At 45.3% G+C, this 18,626-nt stretch overlaps 1 protein-coding gene across 4 annotated transcripts in view; it reads left to right on the forward strand.

The window, feature by feature from the left end:
• OGT (O-linked N-acetylglucosamine (GlcNAc) transferase) overlaps positions 1 to 18,626 on the forward strand; it is a 569,231-nt gene that overhangs the window by 504,638 nt on the left and 45,967 nt on the right. For all 4 annotated transcript variants that reach the window (XM_033944283.1, XM_033944281.1, XM_033944282.1 and 1 more), the window contains one exon: positions 10,229 to 10,481. In XM_033944283.1, the coding sequence (XP_033800174.1) occupies positions 10,229 to 10,481 (253 nt within the window). The remainder of the gene's footprint in view (positions 1 to 10,228; positions 10,482 to 18,626) is intronic.

The raw sequence follows: 18,626 nt of genomic DNA on the forward strand, positions 1-18,626 counted from the left end.
ACGGGGATTCCTATTCCTTATTTCCGTCATATGGGGTGTCAGTTCGGATGGTACCACTATTTCTTTCTAGGGGGGGTCATCCTTTCTTTTACATCATGCTCGCTTTTCCTTCCTTCTTCCTGGAGGGAGATAGTGGAAGCAGTACTTTTATTCACTGCATTTTTTGAAACGTAGGTAGCGTTCTCCACGAGATCGGTTTCTAACAAATGTTAGTGGTTTATATCTCCTTTTTGGGATTCTTCAAGGGACGCCTCAGGCGTATGGCGGCGTCCGATGCCTACCTCGCTCAATGGTCCAGGAGAACATTCTTTATACTTGCCTGCTGGCAGGGGAGCGGGTGGCGATTGAACTTCATGACCATTCCGCTGGAGCGATGGCTGCTTCTTGGGCTCGGCCCAGAGGGTTTTTGTCTTGGAGGAAATTTGTCTCACGGCTAACTGGTCTTCCGAGAGTACCTTCTCTCCGCGTCTCTGCATGGATGTGCGGGCACATGCGATAGGGGTTTTTTGATGCTTCGGTCGTTGCGAAGGCGGCGCTTGCTTCCCACCCAAATTAAGGATTGCTTTGCTACATCCCATTGGTCTCTGGATTCATCTGCTGCTTTGCTAAGGAAGGTAAAATTATGTTCTTACCTGTTAATTTTCTTTCCTTTAGAAGCAGCAGATGAATCCAGAGCCCCACCCTTTCTGATATCTGGTTGTCAGTTTTTCGTGTACGGCTTTTAGTGATTGGGTGTTGTTCATGATTGTATTCTGTATCGTTGCTGTTCGCGAGGTGTTCTGGGAAATAAGTTTTTTACATGCTATACCTACTGATGGTTAAATGTGCTTGGGCAAGGAGCTATACTGATGAGACAGGAGGAGTGCCAGCAAATAAGTACACCTGTTAATCAGTTTCTCTATCTCCACCTGCTGGTAGAAGTGAGCTATCCCATTGGTCTCTGGATTCATCTGCTGCTTCTAAAGGAAAGAAAATTAACAGGTAAGAACATAATTTTACCATAATCCAACCTGAGAAAAGAAAAAAAAGCAGGGACTAGGGAGAGTCCCAGAGATAAGGTCTCCAAACCCATTTAAACCTCAAATTGTGGCCCGGAAAGTTGAAATCCCCCAAGATTACAACATTACCTGTCTTACATTCGTGTTTAATTTCCTCTATCATTTCTGAGTCTGTTTCCTCCCCCTGTCCTGGCGGTCGGTAGTAAAGGCCAATCTTGGTGTCAGCGCCGTTGCGTCTGTTAATCTTTATCCAGAGGGATTCCAGCTTCTCTTTCTCTTCCGTCATAGTCACTCTCACAGATTCTATTTCTTCACGAACATATAGGGCAATACCTCCACCTTTCTGCCCCACTCTATCTTTTCTGTACAGTTTGTACCCCTGTAGTACTGTATCCCATTTGTTTTCATCATTCCACCAGGTTTCTGTTATGCCAATGATTTCCAGTTTGTCATTTTTCGCTGTTGCTTCTAATTCTCCCATTTTGTTTCTCAAACTTCTAGCATTCGTATACATACATTTGAGGTCCCTGTGTTATTACCTTCTTGGACCCTTTAAGCTTAGCAGTTTCCCTTGGTTCTTTCGCGGTATCCTTTTCTGCTCCTATGTTGTCTCTCTTATATGCTTTGTGCACGTCCCCTTCTGTGTCTGAGGAGTTGTCCGTAGTTCCTTCTTTGGGACATCCTGTCGCCCGGACCATCGACTGGTGGTCGACTGTGGGCTTTACCCTGTTCTTTAGTTTAAAGCCTTCTTGATGGCCTTCTTCATGTTGCCTGCCAATACTCTTGCTCCTTCCTCATTGAAGTGCAGTCCATCCTTTCAATAGTACTTGCTTCTTCCCCAGAACGTTACCCAATTGCGCACGAAGTCAAAGCCTTCCTCTTCGCACCATCGTCTCATCCAGGCGTTGATCGCTTGCAGTTCCCCTTGAACAACCTGTCTTTATCTACTAAGTCTATTCCCTTTATTATCTTGAATGTTTCGATCATGTCCCCTCTCAGTCTCCTCTTTTCAAGGGAGAAGAGGCCCAGTTTCTCTAATCTCTCAGTGTACGGCAACTCTTCCAGCCCCTTAACCATTTTAGTCGCTCTTCTCTGGACCCTTTCGAGTAGTAACTGAAAATAAGCAAGATATTACCCTTAAAGATTTATGGGATCTTAATCAAAGGATGGAAGGGATGTTAAGATCTGTTGTTTCTCTGAATAAGATTTTTTCACAAGAAGTAGTTGAAAAATTTGTTAATGTGGATTCTAATGTTTCCTTATTGGGTAAATGTTTGTAGCACAGTGGAATCTCAGATTCCAGCTCTACCAGCTATTTCAGCTTCAGCAATTAAAGATTCTTGCAACATACATTTTAAAATGGAAATGCTTGAGAATGCTGTTAGAGCTAGAAATTTAAGATTTGTTAATTTTCCTATCATATATTTGCTTTCACCTGAGATCCTTTTTAGGAAATACCTCAGAGATTCTAGGTATGGAAATTGTTGCTACTTTTTCATTTTTGAAATGTTATATATCTTAAAAAAAAAAAAAAGCTCCCAGGACATAAGAACATAAGCAGTGCCTCCGCCGGGTCAGACCATAGGTCCATCCTGCCCAGCAGTCCGCTCTCGCGGCGGCCCAAACAGGTCACGACCTGTCTGAATAACCAGAAGGGGCCCCCTTGCCACCTTGGTTTCCCATTGAAGTCCTATCTTCCCATCGAAGTCCTAATCCTCCGGTCTTGCACATTCACGACTTGGTTGGGTTTCCATACTTATTACCTGGTTAGTTTTCTATACTTGTATTACATCCCAGCACCTCTCTCAGTATCCCACGATCCCTTTATCCCTCAGGAATCCGTCCAATCCCTGTTTGAATCCCTGTACTGTACTCTGCCTGATCACTTCCTCCGGTAGCGCATTCCAAGTGTCCACGACCCTTTGGGTGAAAAAAAACTTCCTTGCATTTGTTTTGAACCTATCTCCCTTCAGTTTCTCCGAATGCCCCCTCGTACCTGTTGTCCCCTTCAGTCTGAAGAATCTGTCCCTATCCACCCTCTCTATGCCCCTCATGATCTTGAAGGTCTCTATCATATCTCCCCTGAGCCTCCTCTTTTCCAGAGAGAAGAGCCCCAGCCTATCCAACCTCTCGACGTATGGGCAGTGTTCCAGCCCTTTTACCAGTTTCGTTGCTCTCCTTTGGACTCTCTCAAGTACCGCCATATCCTTCTTGAAGTGTGGCGACCAATACTGAACGCAGTATTCCAGATGTGGACACACCATCGCTCGATACAATGGCATGATGACTTCCCGCGTCCTGGTTGTTATGCCCCTCTTTATGATGCCCAGCATCCTGTTGGCTTTTTTCGAGGCTGCTGCGCACTGTGCAGATGGCTTCAGTGATGCATCCACCAGCACACCCAAGTCACTCTCAAGTCTGCTGTCTCCCAACAATGCCCCCCCCCCAATTTGTAGTTGAACAACGGGTTCTTTTTCCCTATATGCATGACCTTGCATTTTTCCACGTTAAAGCGCATTTGCCATTTGTTTGCCCAGTCTTCCAGCTTGTCCAGGTCCCTTTGCAGGTCCTCACACTCCTCCCTGGACCTAACTCTACCGCACAGTTTGGTATCGTCTGCAAATTTTATAACCTCGCACTTTGCCTCCTTTTCCAGGTCATTGATAAATATGTTGAAGAGTAACGGCCCCAGCACCGATCCCTCTGGCACACCGCTCGTGACTCCCCGCCAGTCAGAATATTGGCCCTTCACTCCGACCCTCTGCAGTCTACCCGACAACCAGTGCTTGATCCATCTGTGCACATCCCCTCCCACCCCGTGGTTCCACAGCTTCCTAAGCAGCCTTTCATGTGGCACCTTGTCGAAAGCCTTTTGAAAATCGAGGTAAATGATGTCTATGGGTTCCCCATTGTCCACCCGACTGCTTATTCCCTCAAAGAAGTACAGAAGGTTCGTTAAGCATGACCTTCCCTTACAGAATCCGTGCTGGCTTGTTCTCAGTAGGCCATTTCTCTCGATGTGCTCGCAAATGCCGTCTTTGATCATAGCTTCCACCATCTTCCCTATAATTGAAGTCAGGCTCACCGGCCTGTAGTTCCCGGGGTCACCCCTCGATCCCTTCTTGAAGATAGGTGTGACATTCGCCAATTTCCAGTCCTCTAGTACCTCTCCAGTTTTCAAGGATAGGTTGCAAACATGCTGGATTGTGCCTGCTATTTCTTGTCTTAGTTCCTTCAGAACCCTTGGGTGGATCCCGTCTGGGCCCGGTGATTTGCCGCATTTTAACCTGTCTATCTGTTTGATGACATCCTCCTTACTTACCTCTATGTGCTCCAATTTTTCGGACTGTTCCCCACTCATGAGCTCCTCTGAGTCCGGTATATTAGATGTGTCTTCTCTCGTGAAAACCGACGAGAAGAACGTGTTCAACCTCTCAGCTACCTCTTTATCCTCTTTAATCACTCCCTTCCTATCCCCATCGTCCAACGGCCCCACCTCCTCTCTCGCTGGTCGCTTCCCCTTTACGTAACTGAAGAATGCCTTGAAGTTTTTCACCTCCCTGGCCAGCCCCTCTTCGTATTTCCCTTTTGCTTTTCTAACCTCTCGGTGGCATTCCTTTTGGCATTTCCTGTGTGCCTGGTGATTTTCTTCCGTTGGGTCCTTTTTCCATCTCTGGAAGGATACTTTTTTGTCATTTATTGCCCTCTTTACTTCAGTTGACATCCAATCCGGGTCCTTTGACCGCTTGTTCTTGCAGCCTTTCCTGAAACTGGGGACGTACATTCTTTGTGCTTTCTGCAGGGTGTCCCTGAATAGGGTCCAGGCACTTCCTACAGTCTCCATCCTAAAGATGTTTCTGAGCTTCCTCCCCACCATTTCCCTCATAGCAACATAGTTTCCTTTCCTGAAGTTGAGCGCAGTTGTTGCGGTCCTCCTTACTATGGGAGTCCCCCTTTCTAATTTGAATCTGATCGTGTTGTGGTCACTGTTGCCTAGTGGTCCTCCCACTTCTACCCCTCTTGCAGGCCCCCCTAATCCGTTTAGGATGAGGTCAAGAGTAGCACCCCCTCGCGTCGGTTCCCTGACTAGTTGCTCCATGAAGCAGTCCCTCACGGCTTCTACAAATCCTGTTTCCCTAGTGCAGCTGGAGTGACCCGTACTCCAGTCTATCCCGGGTAGTTGAAGTCCCCCATCACTGTTACACTTCCAGTCCTGCATTCCTGTCTCAGTTCAGCTTCCAAGTCGTGTCCGACTCCTTCTGGCGTACCAGGTGGGTGATAGTACAGCCCCAGTTTTATGCCTGCACCCTTGTTTCCCGGCAATTTGACCCATAGCGATTCCAGCCCCTCTGCCTTCGTTGCCATATCCATCCCGACCGAGTAGATAGAGTCCTTTATATATAGTGCTATGCCTCCTCCCTTCTTGTGGGTCCTGTCCCTCCTGTAGAGCTTGTACCCCGGCAGCGCCACATCCCATTGATTTTCCTCTGTCCACCAGGTTTCTGTAATTCCAATGATATCCAGGTCCTCCCCCTTGGCCACGACTTCTAGTTCACCCATCTTGGCCGTGAGGCTTCTTGCATTTGCGTATAAGCACCGCAGGTCCCGTCGTTTTTCCTCCACCTCTGCATTTACCTGGGCCGCCTCCCCTTGAATTTGAATTTCGGAGAACAAGAACCAAGAGGGTTGATCTTTTGGTTTCCTCAGAATTAGTTCTAACTGCTTTTTTAGAGGACTTTCAAGACGTAATTCAGAAAAGGTCAACCCTTTTGGTATTTTGAAAATGATATCTTTGAAAAAGAAAAATGAATTCTTCTATGGAGCTAAAGTGTTGCTAATCCCTGATGTAGCTAGGGCAACTCAGTTGAGGCGGAAGGCTTTCTTAGCCTTGAAGCTCAAAGTGTTGGCCCTGAAAGCTACTTGTTTTCTTAAATTTCCTTATAAATGTTTAGTAAATTTTCAGAATCATGACTTTATTTTTTGGGATCCACTTCAGTTAGAACGTTTTCTGAAAGATAATGAGAATAAACAGTCTTGATTCAAGTTTCAAGTTTTCAAGTTTTAATAAAATTTTGATTAATCGCTTTATCTAGATTCAAAGCGATATACATCATAATAAAATTACATTGTTAAAATTCTTACTATAATAGATAAAACAAACTAGACTTTAGACAAATGCGACGAACTGGAAACATGAGGAATTAGGGGGAGAATTTACATTGTATTAAAAGTCTGGAGAGACATATAGGGAAAGGACATGAGGAAGGGTAGGGTGATTGGAAAAAAAGAAAAAATTTTTTTTTTAAAAATTAATTTATAAAAGCATCATTGAAAAGAAAAGTTTTCAATTTACTTTTGAATTTTTCTATATTGGTTTCCTCTCTTAGATAAATAGGAAAAGAATTCCAATTTTGGGGAGCAATAACGGAGAACATATACTGGCGGCGTGTATTTATTATTTTTAAAGATGGGATAGATAATAAATGTTGTTCTGTAGATCTTAAAGTTCTGTTGGTGGTGTAAGGTATTAACAATTTGTGAATGAAAGCTGGTGTTTTAAACATAAGGGATTTGAAAGTAAGCAGACCAAGTTTGTATATTATTCTGTGGGCTACTGGTAGCCAATGAGCTTCTTTAAGAAGGGGCGTTACATGGTCAAATTTTTTAGCTTTACAAATAAGTTTTATGGATGTGTTTTGTATCATTTGTAATCGTTTAATTTCCTTTTGTGCTGTTCCTATAAGCAACGCATTACAATAGTCTATTTTTGAAATGACAAGAGAATGAATAAGAATGTTAAGAGATTTATTACTAAGAAATTGTGACACCGAACGTATTTGCCGGAGCCTGAAAAATGAAGACTTGATGACACTACTTATGTGTTCATGAAAAGAAAGTTTTTGATCAAATATAACGCCTAGTATTTTTATGTTATTAACCTCTTGTAGTGGTTGACCCTTGATGGAAATAGGGAGCTGTAGATTGAAATTCTCCTTTAAAGGGAAGAGTAATACGTTGGATTTCTTAATATTTAATGCAAGTCTATTTTCATTTAACCAATTATGAATTTTCTCTAGTTTAATATTAATTGATGTTGAGTCAGATGGATTATTGGTATCTATGGGATGTAAGAGTTGGATGTCATCGGCATATGCAAATACATTGAAGCCTATGGATTGGCATAAGGTCAGCAAGGGAGAAAGAAATATGTTAAACAGAAGTGGAGATAATATGGAGCCTTGAGGGACACCGTAAGCTGTATTAAGAGTATCAGAGGTTGTATTGTTGAAAGAAACAGAAGAGGAACGATTAGAAAAGTAAGATTGGAACCAGTGTTCCCGCTAAGGTGCGCTGGTGTGCGCTTGCGCACAAAATATTACCTGGCAGCGCACAAGTTTCTCGTCACAGCGCACACATTGTAGAGCACAGTTCTTCAACCGCCGGTCCGCAAACAAAATCTTGCCGGTCCGCGAAGGATTCGGTCCCCGCCGCAACGAAAGGCCGGCGTCAGCTGACTTGCAACTTCCTGTTGCAGTCGCTGTGCCGGGACTCCTGCCTTCGCCGGGACTCCTGCCTTCCACCGCGTTTGCCTCCTGCCTTGTCTCCGCACCTCCAGACCAGCAGCGGCAGCTCTGTATGTTTTTAACTTCGGCACAGAGCTGCCCCTAATCAATAGTTTAGCGCGGTTTCATAAGGCAGCCTCGGGGCCTTTGCTAGGCCGGCCCACATCGCATCATCGAAGCGGGCCGGCTATCAAAGGCCCCGAGGCTGCCTCATGAAACCGCGCTAAACTATTGATTAGGGGCAGCTCTGTGCCGAAGTTAAAAGCATACAGAGCTGCCGCTGCTGGTCTGAACTCTTGGGCCGCTGAAGGAGGGCAAAAAGCAGCTATCCTGGAGGTTTCCCTTCCTCTCGCCTTACAGGTTCCTTTTTTCCACCTTTTTTTTTTTCCTTCAAACGGCAACGGGCCCCAGCATCGACATCAATCAAGTAAGTTCCACTGTCAATCAAGCGGTTCTGCTCGGCCAAAGCTTCCCCTGTGACATGAGCCACCCTCAGGGGAAAGAAAGTGACCCACAAAGGTGAGGGGAAGGGGGGCAGATGATGGAAGTTGGGGGGGGGAGAGAGAGAAGGGGCAGATGATGGAATGGAGGAGATGAGAGAGAGAGAGAAGGGGACAGATGATGGAAGTGAGAAGAAGGGAGAGAGAGCAGAAGGCAGATGGATGTCAGTTGAGAGGGGAGAGCAGATGCTGAATGGAAGTGGGGAAAGAACACATACTGGATGGAAGGAGGAGATAAATAAAGGGGGAAGAAAATAGTAAGATAATGGAGGGGTGAGGGAAAGGGGTGACAAGCTGTGTGTAGACACAGTGAAAAGAGGGAAACGGGACTAAATAGTAAGAAAGAATTTAATTTAGATGGAGGCAGAAAATAGAGAAGGAAGACCAGAGAAGAAAAGGGAAGAGAGCAGAGAATGATCAGATCTGAGTGGAGGAAATGAGAAGAGAGATATGCTAAAAACCACAGGGGGGAGGGAAGGATAGAGATGCCAGACCATGAGGGGAACAGAAGGAAGATGATGGATGCTAGACCAAATTGGAGGGTGGGGGGGGGCAGGAGGAGAGATGGCAGGGAAAGACAGACAGTGAATGGAAGGGGCAGATGCTGGACTGAAGAGACAGAGAAGGTTATCATGCTGCTGTACCGGGCCATGGTACGCCCTCACCTGGAGTACTGCGTCCAGCACTGGTACTTTAAGAAGGACACGGTACTACTCGAAAGGATCCAGAGAAGAGCAACTAAAATGGTTAAGGGGCTGGAGGAGTTGCCGTACAGCGAAAGATTAGAGAAACTGGGCCTCTTCTCCCTTGAGCAGAGGAGATTGAGAGGGGACATGATAGAAACATTCAAGGTACTGAAGGGAATAGACTTAGTAGCTAAGGCAGGGAGAACGAGAGGGCACTCTCTAAAGTTGAAAGGGGATAGATTCCATACAAACGTAAGGAAGTTCTGTGGTAGAAAGCAACATATTTATTTGGCTCATAACTTGCTGGCGCCCGATATTTTTAGCTCACAGTGAAAAAAGTTTGCTCACAACACCCGCCCGCTTAGAGGGAACACTGATTGGAACCAAGATAGGACTTGGTCTGTAATACCGATTGATTGAAGTCTGTTTAATAGTAAATTATGGTCGATTGTGTCGAAGGCTGCCGAAAGATCTAATGAGATTAAGAGAACTGACTGATGGTGATCTAAATAATAATGAATAGTGGTAGTCATACCGATTAAAGAGTGTTCTGTGGAGTGATGTTGCCTAAATCCTGTTTGGTTGGGGTGGAGAATGTTAGTTTTTTCAATGAAATCTGAAATCTGATTAAACACGACTTTCTCAGTTATTTTAGATAAAAAAGGGAGATTAGCGATGGGTCTGTAATTTGATGGATCTTCAGCATTAATTTTGGAATTTTTAATGATTGGGTGAATGAGTGAATGTTTCCAAACGACGGGAACAATACTTTGTTTTAAACTTTCACTTATTAGAGTATGAATTGCTGGACCAAAAATAGTGAAGAAGCGTTTGAGTAAGAAAGGAGGAATTGTATCTAATTGAGAACCTTTGATGTTCATGGATTTTATTACAGATTCTATTTCAAGTAAATTTGGAATTTTGAAGTGGGAACATTTTGAAGAAAGAGAGCTAACCTCGATAGATGCTTGGTCATGTTTAGTAAGTGAGTTTATGGTAAATGTCGATCTAATCTTATCGATTTTGTCAGTGAAATGTAATGCGAGATCTTGAGATGTGAGATTAAGTAAGTTATCTTGGTTTTTTCGTTTGGTGGAATGTGAAATTGAGTTTAATATGATAAGAATATAATTATTTTATAACGCTCCATTAAGAGGATTTATTATTTTAAATATTTTCTTTTGGGGTTATTATATTTTCCTTGTGAATGAATAAATTCTACCTTGATGAGGACTTGTTGGATGTCTTGAAAAATTTTCTTATTGATGTATATTATAAAAATTTCCATTTTCTTTAATGTTTTTGGATTGTGTATAACAATTGAAAACTCAATAAATAAATAAAATGCGTTAAATCTAAATTTATACTTTCCTGTTAGAATTTGCCAGGTACTTCCAAGGGATTTGGTCTAACCACTGAGCCTGATGAGCTATTAGTCTGACCCAGCATGGCGGCTCTTATGTTGTACTGTTTATTTTCAGATTCTTAAGCGTGTGCCAAACAGTGTCCTGTGGCTGTTGAGGTTTCCTGCAGTGGGCGAACCCAATATTCAGCAGTATGCGCAGAACATGGGACTAGCACAGTCACGCATCATTTTTTCTCCTGTGGCTCCTAAAGAAGAGCATGTTAGAAGAGGCCAACTGGCAGATGTATGTCTGGATACACCCCTTTGTAATGGGCATACAACTGGCATGGATGTGCTCTGGGCAGGAACGCCCATGGTTACTATGCCAGGTAAGAAACCAATGGAAAGCTTAATTGTGCCCAAGTTTTTGCTTCAAGTAATTTAACAGGTTATTTGACTTCCCTTTTCTCATGTTTCTGTGTGGAAGGAATTACATCATATATATCTCATGCATTTATGAGGAGGAAATGACCTAGTGGATAGCGCGAGTTCGATCCCAGTGTGCTCCTTCTGACTCTGGGCAAGTAACTTTACACTCCATTGCCCCAGGAACCACGTCAGATTGTGAGCCTGCCGGGTTGGATAGGGAAAATTACTTAAAGATTACCTGATTACTATTTAATGAATTGTAAACTGTTTTGGGTGAATCTCATCATGAAAAAAGCAGTTAATAAATAATAATAATCTTATTGTCTTGTACTTGCTATAATGTTATATATAGAATGAAAATGTGGGTTAATATGTTAGGCAATTTAGAGCTCTCTGGGGAGGACGGGATATAAATCTAAATAAATAAGATACATAGAAATAAAAGTCAAAGCTTTGGTTTGAAATCTATTAGACTAATTTAGTGCTTTTCACTGTCTTTAGGGTGATTTTTCTTTCACTGTATCAGGGCAAGATTTATCAAGAGATTTCAGACTCCTGTTTTCCACTCTGAAGATATTAACCAAAGAGATTTGACTCATAAGTTTTAAACTCGTCAAACTTCAACATTGACCATATTTCTCCCTCTTAACTTCCTCAGGAAGATGTTTACCGAAAAAAACACAAGTCACTGCATGTCTTGCACAAAGGAATTACTAATCTGAAAAAATCTGATACCTCTAACAGCTTAATGGCAAAAATAAATTCCCTTTATATCTAAACATATGCCTCATCTCTAGGTCTACTTGAGGTCCAACTCCAAATTTCTTGTACAATCCCACTTTATTCCGGGACCAGTGGGTTATGTCCATATATCCACCAGGACTTTGTAGGAAGCCTCAAACTTCAGAGACTTAAACCCCTCCCCCTCTAACCTCATCACTGGCTCTATACATTAGTCTTCCTTACTACAAGCCAGGCTGTAGGAGCTTATCTTTTCTACTCGTGTTTTATTTTGCATAATTTCAGTTTTTGCGTTCATGGTTTTCGCTGTCATGCTGTGGAGGTTCCCTGCGGGGACATTCTTAATTGCAGGAGATCACAGACATTTAGAAAAGTCTACTTCTAGGGAGTTCCCTGCTTGTCAATAAGCCTCCTGGACAGCCTGCACATCAGATCAGGGCTAAGGGACCGTTCCCTTTGGGAGGTTGCTCACCTCAGGTTCTTCTGCTAGTGGGTAGAGCGCAGGCGGAGCAGTTCCATGGAGGCGTGATCAGAATCAGAGCCAGACTGCGTTCCTCCACCAGGCATCTGCGCAGAGTATACAAGGGTGGCGGAGGAACCCGGCCGTGAAGGTCAGGCTGATGAGGCAGTCAAAAGATTTGAAATCCAGTTTTCCAGTTCTTTGAGGCAAAGGATCTCCCTGTGAGCTGTTTCAGCTCTGTCTACAGTGTTTTCTATTCAGCAAATCTCACAGTGAGTACAGACTGACAGCCTGAATCAGCAAATTTTTTTGGGGGGGGAGGTGTCTTAAAAAGGGAGTTTTGAGTGGATTCCCTGCATGCTCTACCCCTCCCCATCTCTAAAATCCCTAAATTACCGTTTTTGAGGGTTCTTCTTGGTTTTCCCTGGCTGGTTTTAGTGAAAATCAGCACCCATGGCTGCCATCTTGGATTTTTCCCGATTTGAATTTAAACATATTTTTTATACTTCCAAGCTTTGTTTATGAAAGAAAACCACATAGATGGCCTCCCCAGGGCAGTGGGGGATGGATTCATGCCTCATTTGCAGTAGATGGCTGCCGGATGTGCAGCAGTGTTCCATGTGCGCTGCGGCCCACAAGGGGTGCAAGGCTTTCCTGGATTCGGTGCCTTTGACCTCCAAGGATGGTCTTCTAGCACCTTCTGCCCAAACTCCTGCGAAAGTGGTGTTAGGGGGTCCTGGAGAGTGCGCTGGCTACTTGTCGGCAAAACGCAAGCTCACCTGTTGCGATAAACCTCATAAATTCTCCAAACAGTCCAAAACTGATGTGCAGAGGTCGGCTCCAGCCACAGAAGATGGGTTTTCCATGGAATTTGTTAATATGCTTTATCAGGCATACTTAGTTAAAAAGGCTGCCTGTTTGCCTTCGGCCAGCCTCTGTACTGGTCACAGGGACCACTGCTCTGGTGGACCAGGGTCTTTTCTCTTGCCTCTTGACAAACTACAAATAACAAACTCAGGGGAACCAAATAATCAACTTTCTAAACAAACCCCTGTGGAATTTACAAATTTCCCTGTCACAAGGAATGCGCTAAACACATATAACTCGCAATCAGCTGTCTTAAAACAAACCTAGCTGATTGTGAGTTATATGTGTTTAGAGCATTCCTTATGACAGGGAGGTTTGTAAACTCCACAGGGGTTTGTTTGGAAAGTTGTCTTTTCTCTTGCCTCCCTTTTGGGGTGCCAGCAGGCAAGTTGGTTGTACTCGCTGTTGCACCAGACACTCTTTTCTTACCTCTCCTTTTGCCGTGAGATACTGCGGCAGTCGCAGATGTGGCGAATTTGGTGGATCTCCAGGATCCGGATCAGTGCGGTGCCCCTGATTTGGAGGAGGATCCCACTGTGCGCAGATTTTTCAAGCACGCGCACCTTTTTGTTTTGATCTCTGATTCTCTCCAGGAATTGAAGCTGCAGACTGAGAAGTCTGTCACTGCAGAATGTTCACCCTCATGGGTGACCAGAGGCCACAATCTGCCTCCTTTCCTAATCCTCCTGACCTTATTTGGTTTCTTACAGACATCTGTGAGACTCCTTGAAATGTGCTCGCACCATGGCATGGCTTTATCCCATGGTGGATACCTTTAACTAGTGCTTTGCTTCCCCAAAGATTAATTCCTTGGTGGTGCAGGTCACCAAGCGCACATCTCTCCCCAGTGACGGGAGAGTGGTCCTGAAGGATGTTCAGGACTGATATGTGGATTTTATCCTTAAGCATCTGTTGGATTCTGCCGCTGCTGGTGTTAATGCAGTGCCGGCCTCTTCTTTCGTGGCTTGGGAATGCCATTGCAAGGTGGAACGTGATCCTGACACTGTGATACTTCGTGACTTGGATTTTCTCATCTCTAGAATGGATTATTTGGCTGATGCCTTGTATGACATCGTGAAGGTTTTCGCCAAGCTTGTCGCCTATCCCATTTCAGCTTGCAAAATGCTCTGGATCCAGCAGTCGTCTGGTGATTCATCTTCTAAGGTGACCTTGAGCCAGTTGCCCTTTTAAGAGACAGGGTCTGTATGACTTTATGGCCAGTGTGCAGGATCGCAAACCCAAGTTGCTGCCTGTAAATAGATCCCACCCATCCAGGAGTTTGGGGCATTCTAATTTTCTTCCCTTCAGGCACTTTCATCCGTACTTGGGCTCTTTTATGGGACAACGGTCCTCTTTGTCTGCCAGACTGCGCTTATATGGGTCTCGCTATCAGCAGTCCACTGGGAGTCATCTTGCAGCTCCAGCAAAAAAACTGTTCTGACGCTATGCTAGGGTCTCCCCCTCCACACAAAGGGGGGAGATTATCAGCCTTTTTGGCAGAATGGCAGGTAATTACCTCCAACCGCTGTGTTTTGGAGGTTCTCCAGGATGGCTACAAACTGGAGTTTCTCTGCCCAAGTATTTTCTGGATTCACCTGCGGGCCAACCCGAGAAGGTGGTTAGGGTGCAGGCCACAGTCCACAGACTTCTGGATATTGCGGCCATAGAACCCATTCCAGAGCGAGACTTGGGCTCTGGTAGCTGCTCATTATACTTTTATCATTCCAAAAAAAGGCTCTGACAATTGGAGATCGATTCTGGACCTCAACATAAACTCTTTTATACCACAATTACTACTAAGTTCTATGCGGTTTTCAAAAGGTTATGAGTACAAAAGATGAGAAGAGAAGCAGAGCATGCCTAATTTCCAAAGTATTCAGTAAAAAGATACGTTTTTAAAGCACGTCGAAACTGTAGATAAGAGTCAGTCGACATACCGTATTTGCTGAAGTATAAGATGCACCCCCTTTTTATATATTTTTAAGAAAAAAAAATACTGACATGTGTACAGTGAACCCTCCCCTGTCAGGCTCTGCACCCAGCCCCCTCCCCTGTCAAGCACTGCTCACAGCCCACTTCCATCCCAGGCTTTCCACCCTGTTCCCCCTCCCTGCCCTGTCTGCCCTACCGCCTCTGCCACTGAAATCCCTTGTGGTCCAGAAGTGCTGCAGGCAGGAGTGAGCTTTCTGTACTCCTGCCCCACTGCTAACCCGTTTGGTTGCTGCTGTGACTGCCCTGAGTTCTGGCTGCTTCAGCCGCTGAACGGTACCGAGCAGGGGCACGCTTTGGCGCTGCTGAGTGGCTTCCTGAATGGCTCCTGTGAATTGAGTTTACGGGAGCCATTCAGGAAACCGCTCAGCGCCGAGCAGCAGCTCCAAAGCGTGCCCCTGCTTGGTACTGCTCTGCGGCTGAAGAAGCCAGAACTTGGGGCAGCCATTGAAGTGACCGACCGGGTTAGCAGCGGGGCAGGAGTGCGGAAAGCTCGCTCCTTCTCGATTCACCTTTGGACCACCAGGGATTCCACGGCAGAGGAGTAGGACGAACAGGGTGCAGAGCCTGGTAGCCCAGCAGAGGACTGCATTAAGTATGGTATATTAATATAAACCAGAAGTTGACTGAAATTATCGGTGCATAAGGATACACCTTGTATTGTAAGCGTATTTTGAAAGGAAAAAAGTGTGTCCTATATGCCGGCAAATATGGTAATTAAATTCAAATCCTTATCCCATAGTGCTGCTTGAAAGGACAGCAGATGTTGTTGGAATCTTTTAAATTTACAACCCTTAGCAGATGGAAGAGATTAGTGTGTGTGATTTCCTAGAATGTTTGGTGTTATTGAAAGTAAATGATCCCAAGAGATATTCTGGGATTAAGCCTGCCAATACCTTAAAATAGAAACATCCAAACTTGAACTTAATCTGCGCTTCAATCAGTAGCCAATGCAATTGACTATAGTAAGGCGTAATATCATCATACTACTTCAAATTATAGATCAAGCAGTCAATGCAGCGCTGAAAGTGTCTCTCTTCTGCATGGAGACGGTACACTCAGTAACAGCATCAGTGGTGCCTGGAGAGTTCCTAGCTTCCCTAGATCTGACTGAGGAGTATATCCATATTCCTATTTTCCCAGAACACCGGAAGAATCTCCAGTTTCATGTTTTGGGTCAACATTTATAGTTTGTGGCAATATCCTTTCGGCTGACAACAGCACCTAGGACCTTCACCAAAGTTATGGTGGTGATGACAGCCCATCTTCGCACCCTGGATGTCTTGGTTCATTCGTATCTGGACGACTGGTTGATCAGGGCTCCCTCGCTGTCCGAGGGGCGTCAGGCTGTTCAGGTGGTACAGTTGCTGCAGCGCCTAGGCTGGTTGATCAATTTCAGGAAGAGTCACCTCGAGCTGACACAGGATCTGGAATACCTGGGTGTTTGGTTTCATACGGGACAGAGCAAAGTGTTCCTGCCTGTCTCCCATCAGGAGAAGCTTCGACAGGTTATCAGGGACCTACTGACCACTCCGGTTCTGACGGCATGGCAGTACCTTCACTTTCTGGGGACCATCTTGGCAATGATTGATGTGGTCCCTTGGGTCAGAGCCCGTTTGCGTCCGCTGCAAGATGTTCTACTTTTATGCTGGAATCCCCAGCGGAAGCCATTGCATGCATTCCTGCCCTGGATGACTGTGGCGAGGAACATTCTTGCATGGTGGCTGTGATCCCTCTTGCTTTCCAGGGGCCTTCCCCTCCGGATCTCAGATTGAGTGATTCTTTGTAAAGATGCGAGTCTCAATGGCTGGGGTGTGGTGTTTATGGCCGTCCCTGTTCAGGGCCAGTGGGTACCCTTGGAACGCAAATAGTAGATCAGTGGGGGTGTTCCACGTTTGATCTCATGGCGACTGTGGCCAACAAGAAGGCGAATTGTTCCTTCCGTCACCACCGCGAGGACAGCAGCAAAGGCCTGGATGCTCTGGTTCATCCCTAGCCACAGAAAGGTCTCCTTTATGTCTTCCCTCCGTGGCCCATGATGGAGCTTCTGTTGAGGCAGGTAGTGGTCCACGGGGGTCCAGTGATCCTAGTTACACCCAATGAGCCAAGGAGGCTGTGGTATGTTGACTTGGTTCGGCTTCAGCAGGATCGGGGGCTCCAACTACCGTGTCACCCTCGCTTGCTCACTCAGGGTCCAGTTGCGATGCAGGATCCATACCACTTTCATCTTACGGCATGACTCTTGAACGTGCGGCCCTAAGTAGCCAGGGCTATTCTTTGGCTGTGATTGCCACGTTGCTTCATAGCAAAAGGAAAAGTCCACAGTGGCAGTCTGTGCAAAGACTTGGAGATATTACCAGGCAGGTGAACCCGTCTCTTATATCAATCCCTCGGGTTCTGGAGTTTCTGCAGGATGGCTTGAAGAAGGGCCTAGTGGTAGCTTCTCTCTAGGTGTAGATTGCACGTCTTTTGTGTATGGGCCCTCCTCCGAGTGGCTTCTTGTCTTCAGGGTGCTCTGAGGCTTAGGCCTCTTTGCACCTTTCCTGTCCAACCTGGAATTTTAATTTGGTTATACACTCTCTAGCTTGTCTGCCATATGAACCTATGGAGCAGGCGACTCTAATGGATCTCACGATCAAGACAGTCTTCCTGGTGGCTATTATTTCAGCTCTTAGGGTTTCGGAGTCTCAGGCTCTCTTGCTGGGATCCTTTTCTGTGTATTATGGATTCTGGTATGATGCTATGCACTGCTTCTTCTTTTCTTCTGAATGTGGTTTCTGCTTTCCATGTGAATCAGGAAGTCCGGCTTCCTGCTTTTGCTTCTTCTGATTTGAGGGAGCAGGACCAGGTGTTGCGGTCCTTGGACATGTGCAGAATCTTGTTGTGGTATTTGAGGTCACCAATTAGTTTTGCCTCTATGACCACCTGTTTGTTCTGGGGTGTCCTGCCCATAAAGGTAGGCCTGCTTCTATGGCCACCATTTCCAGGTGGATCCATATGGCTGTTTCCATGGCTTGATAGTACAACTTGATCTTAGCAGTGCATTCGACCTCGTCGACCACTCCATCCTCCTAGACTGCCTTGCCTACATCGGCATCTCTGGCCAAGTCCTCAATTGGTTCCGCGGATTTCTAAAAAATAGATCATACAGGGTATTCAAGAATGACTCCCTCTCATATAGCTGGGACAATGCCTGTGGGGGTCCCACAGGGCTCCCCCCTCTCCCCCACCCTGTTTAACATCTACCTCGCCTCCCTGGGAAACCTCCTGCAAAACCTCAAGCTCAAATTCTTCATCTACGCAGATGACATTACAATAGTCATCCCACTAACCAGCTTCACTCCAGAGTTGCTCACTTCTCTTTCAAGCTCACTTACTCAGATAGAACTCTGGATGCTATCCCACAGACTAAAATTAAATCCTGACAAAACCAAATTCTTCCTAGCTACCCCCAACGACAAAATCAAAGACACCACAATCCAAGTGAAAGGTATGTCCTTCCCCCTCGAACAAACCTTAAAAGTATTGGGAGTCACCCTAGACAAACATCTATCCCTGGAAAAACATACTGATATTACGGTCAGGAAATGCATTTCAGTTCTTTGGAAACTACGCACCATAAAAAAATACTTCGACGACACCTCATTCCGCCTGTTGACACAATCCTCCATTCTCAGCATCCTAGACTACTGCAACATCATTTATCTGGCCTCTACGAAGAAAACCATCAGGAGACTGAAACTTATCCAGAACACCGCCGTTCGCCTTATATTTGGCTTAAACAAATGGGAACACATCACCCCTTTTTACCACAAACTACATTGGCTACCCCTTGAATCTAGAATCCTATTCAAGTTCGCGTGCTTCTGCTACAAAACTGTCTTTGGGCTATCTCCGAGCTACCTCACCCCTCATTTCAACCTGAACTGCAACAAAAAGAACTCCCACAGAATCAATCTTTTCGCCTTCCCCTCCCTAAAACTATGCCACCTCAAAAGGTTCTTCGACAAAACCTTCGCCTTCCAGGCAGCCAAACAGAACCCTTGGC

This window comes from Geotrypetes seraphini, chromosome 5 (assembly GCF_902459505.1).
Source record: "Geotrypetes seraphini chromosome 5, aGeoSer1.1, whole genome shotgun sequence".
NCBI lineage: Eukaryota > Metazoa > Chordata > Amphibia > Gymnophiona > Dermophiidae > Geotrypetes > Geotrypetes seraphini.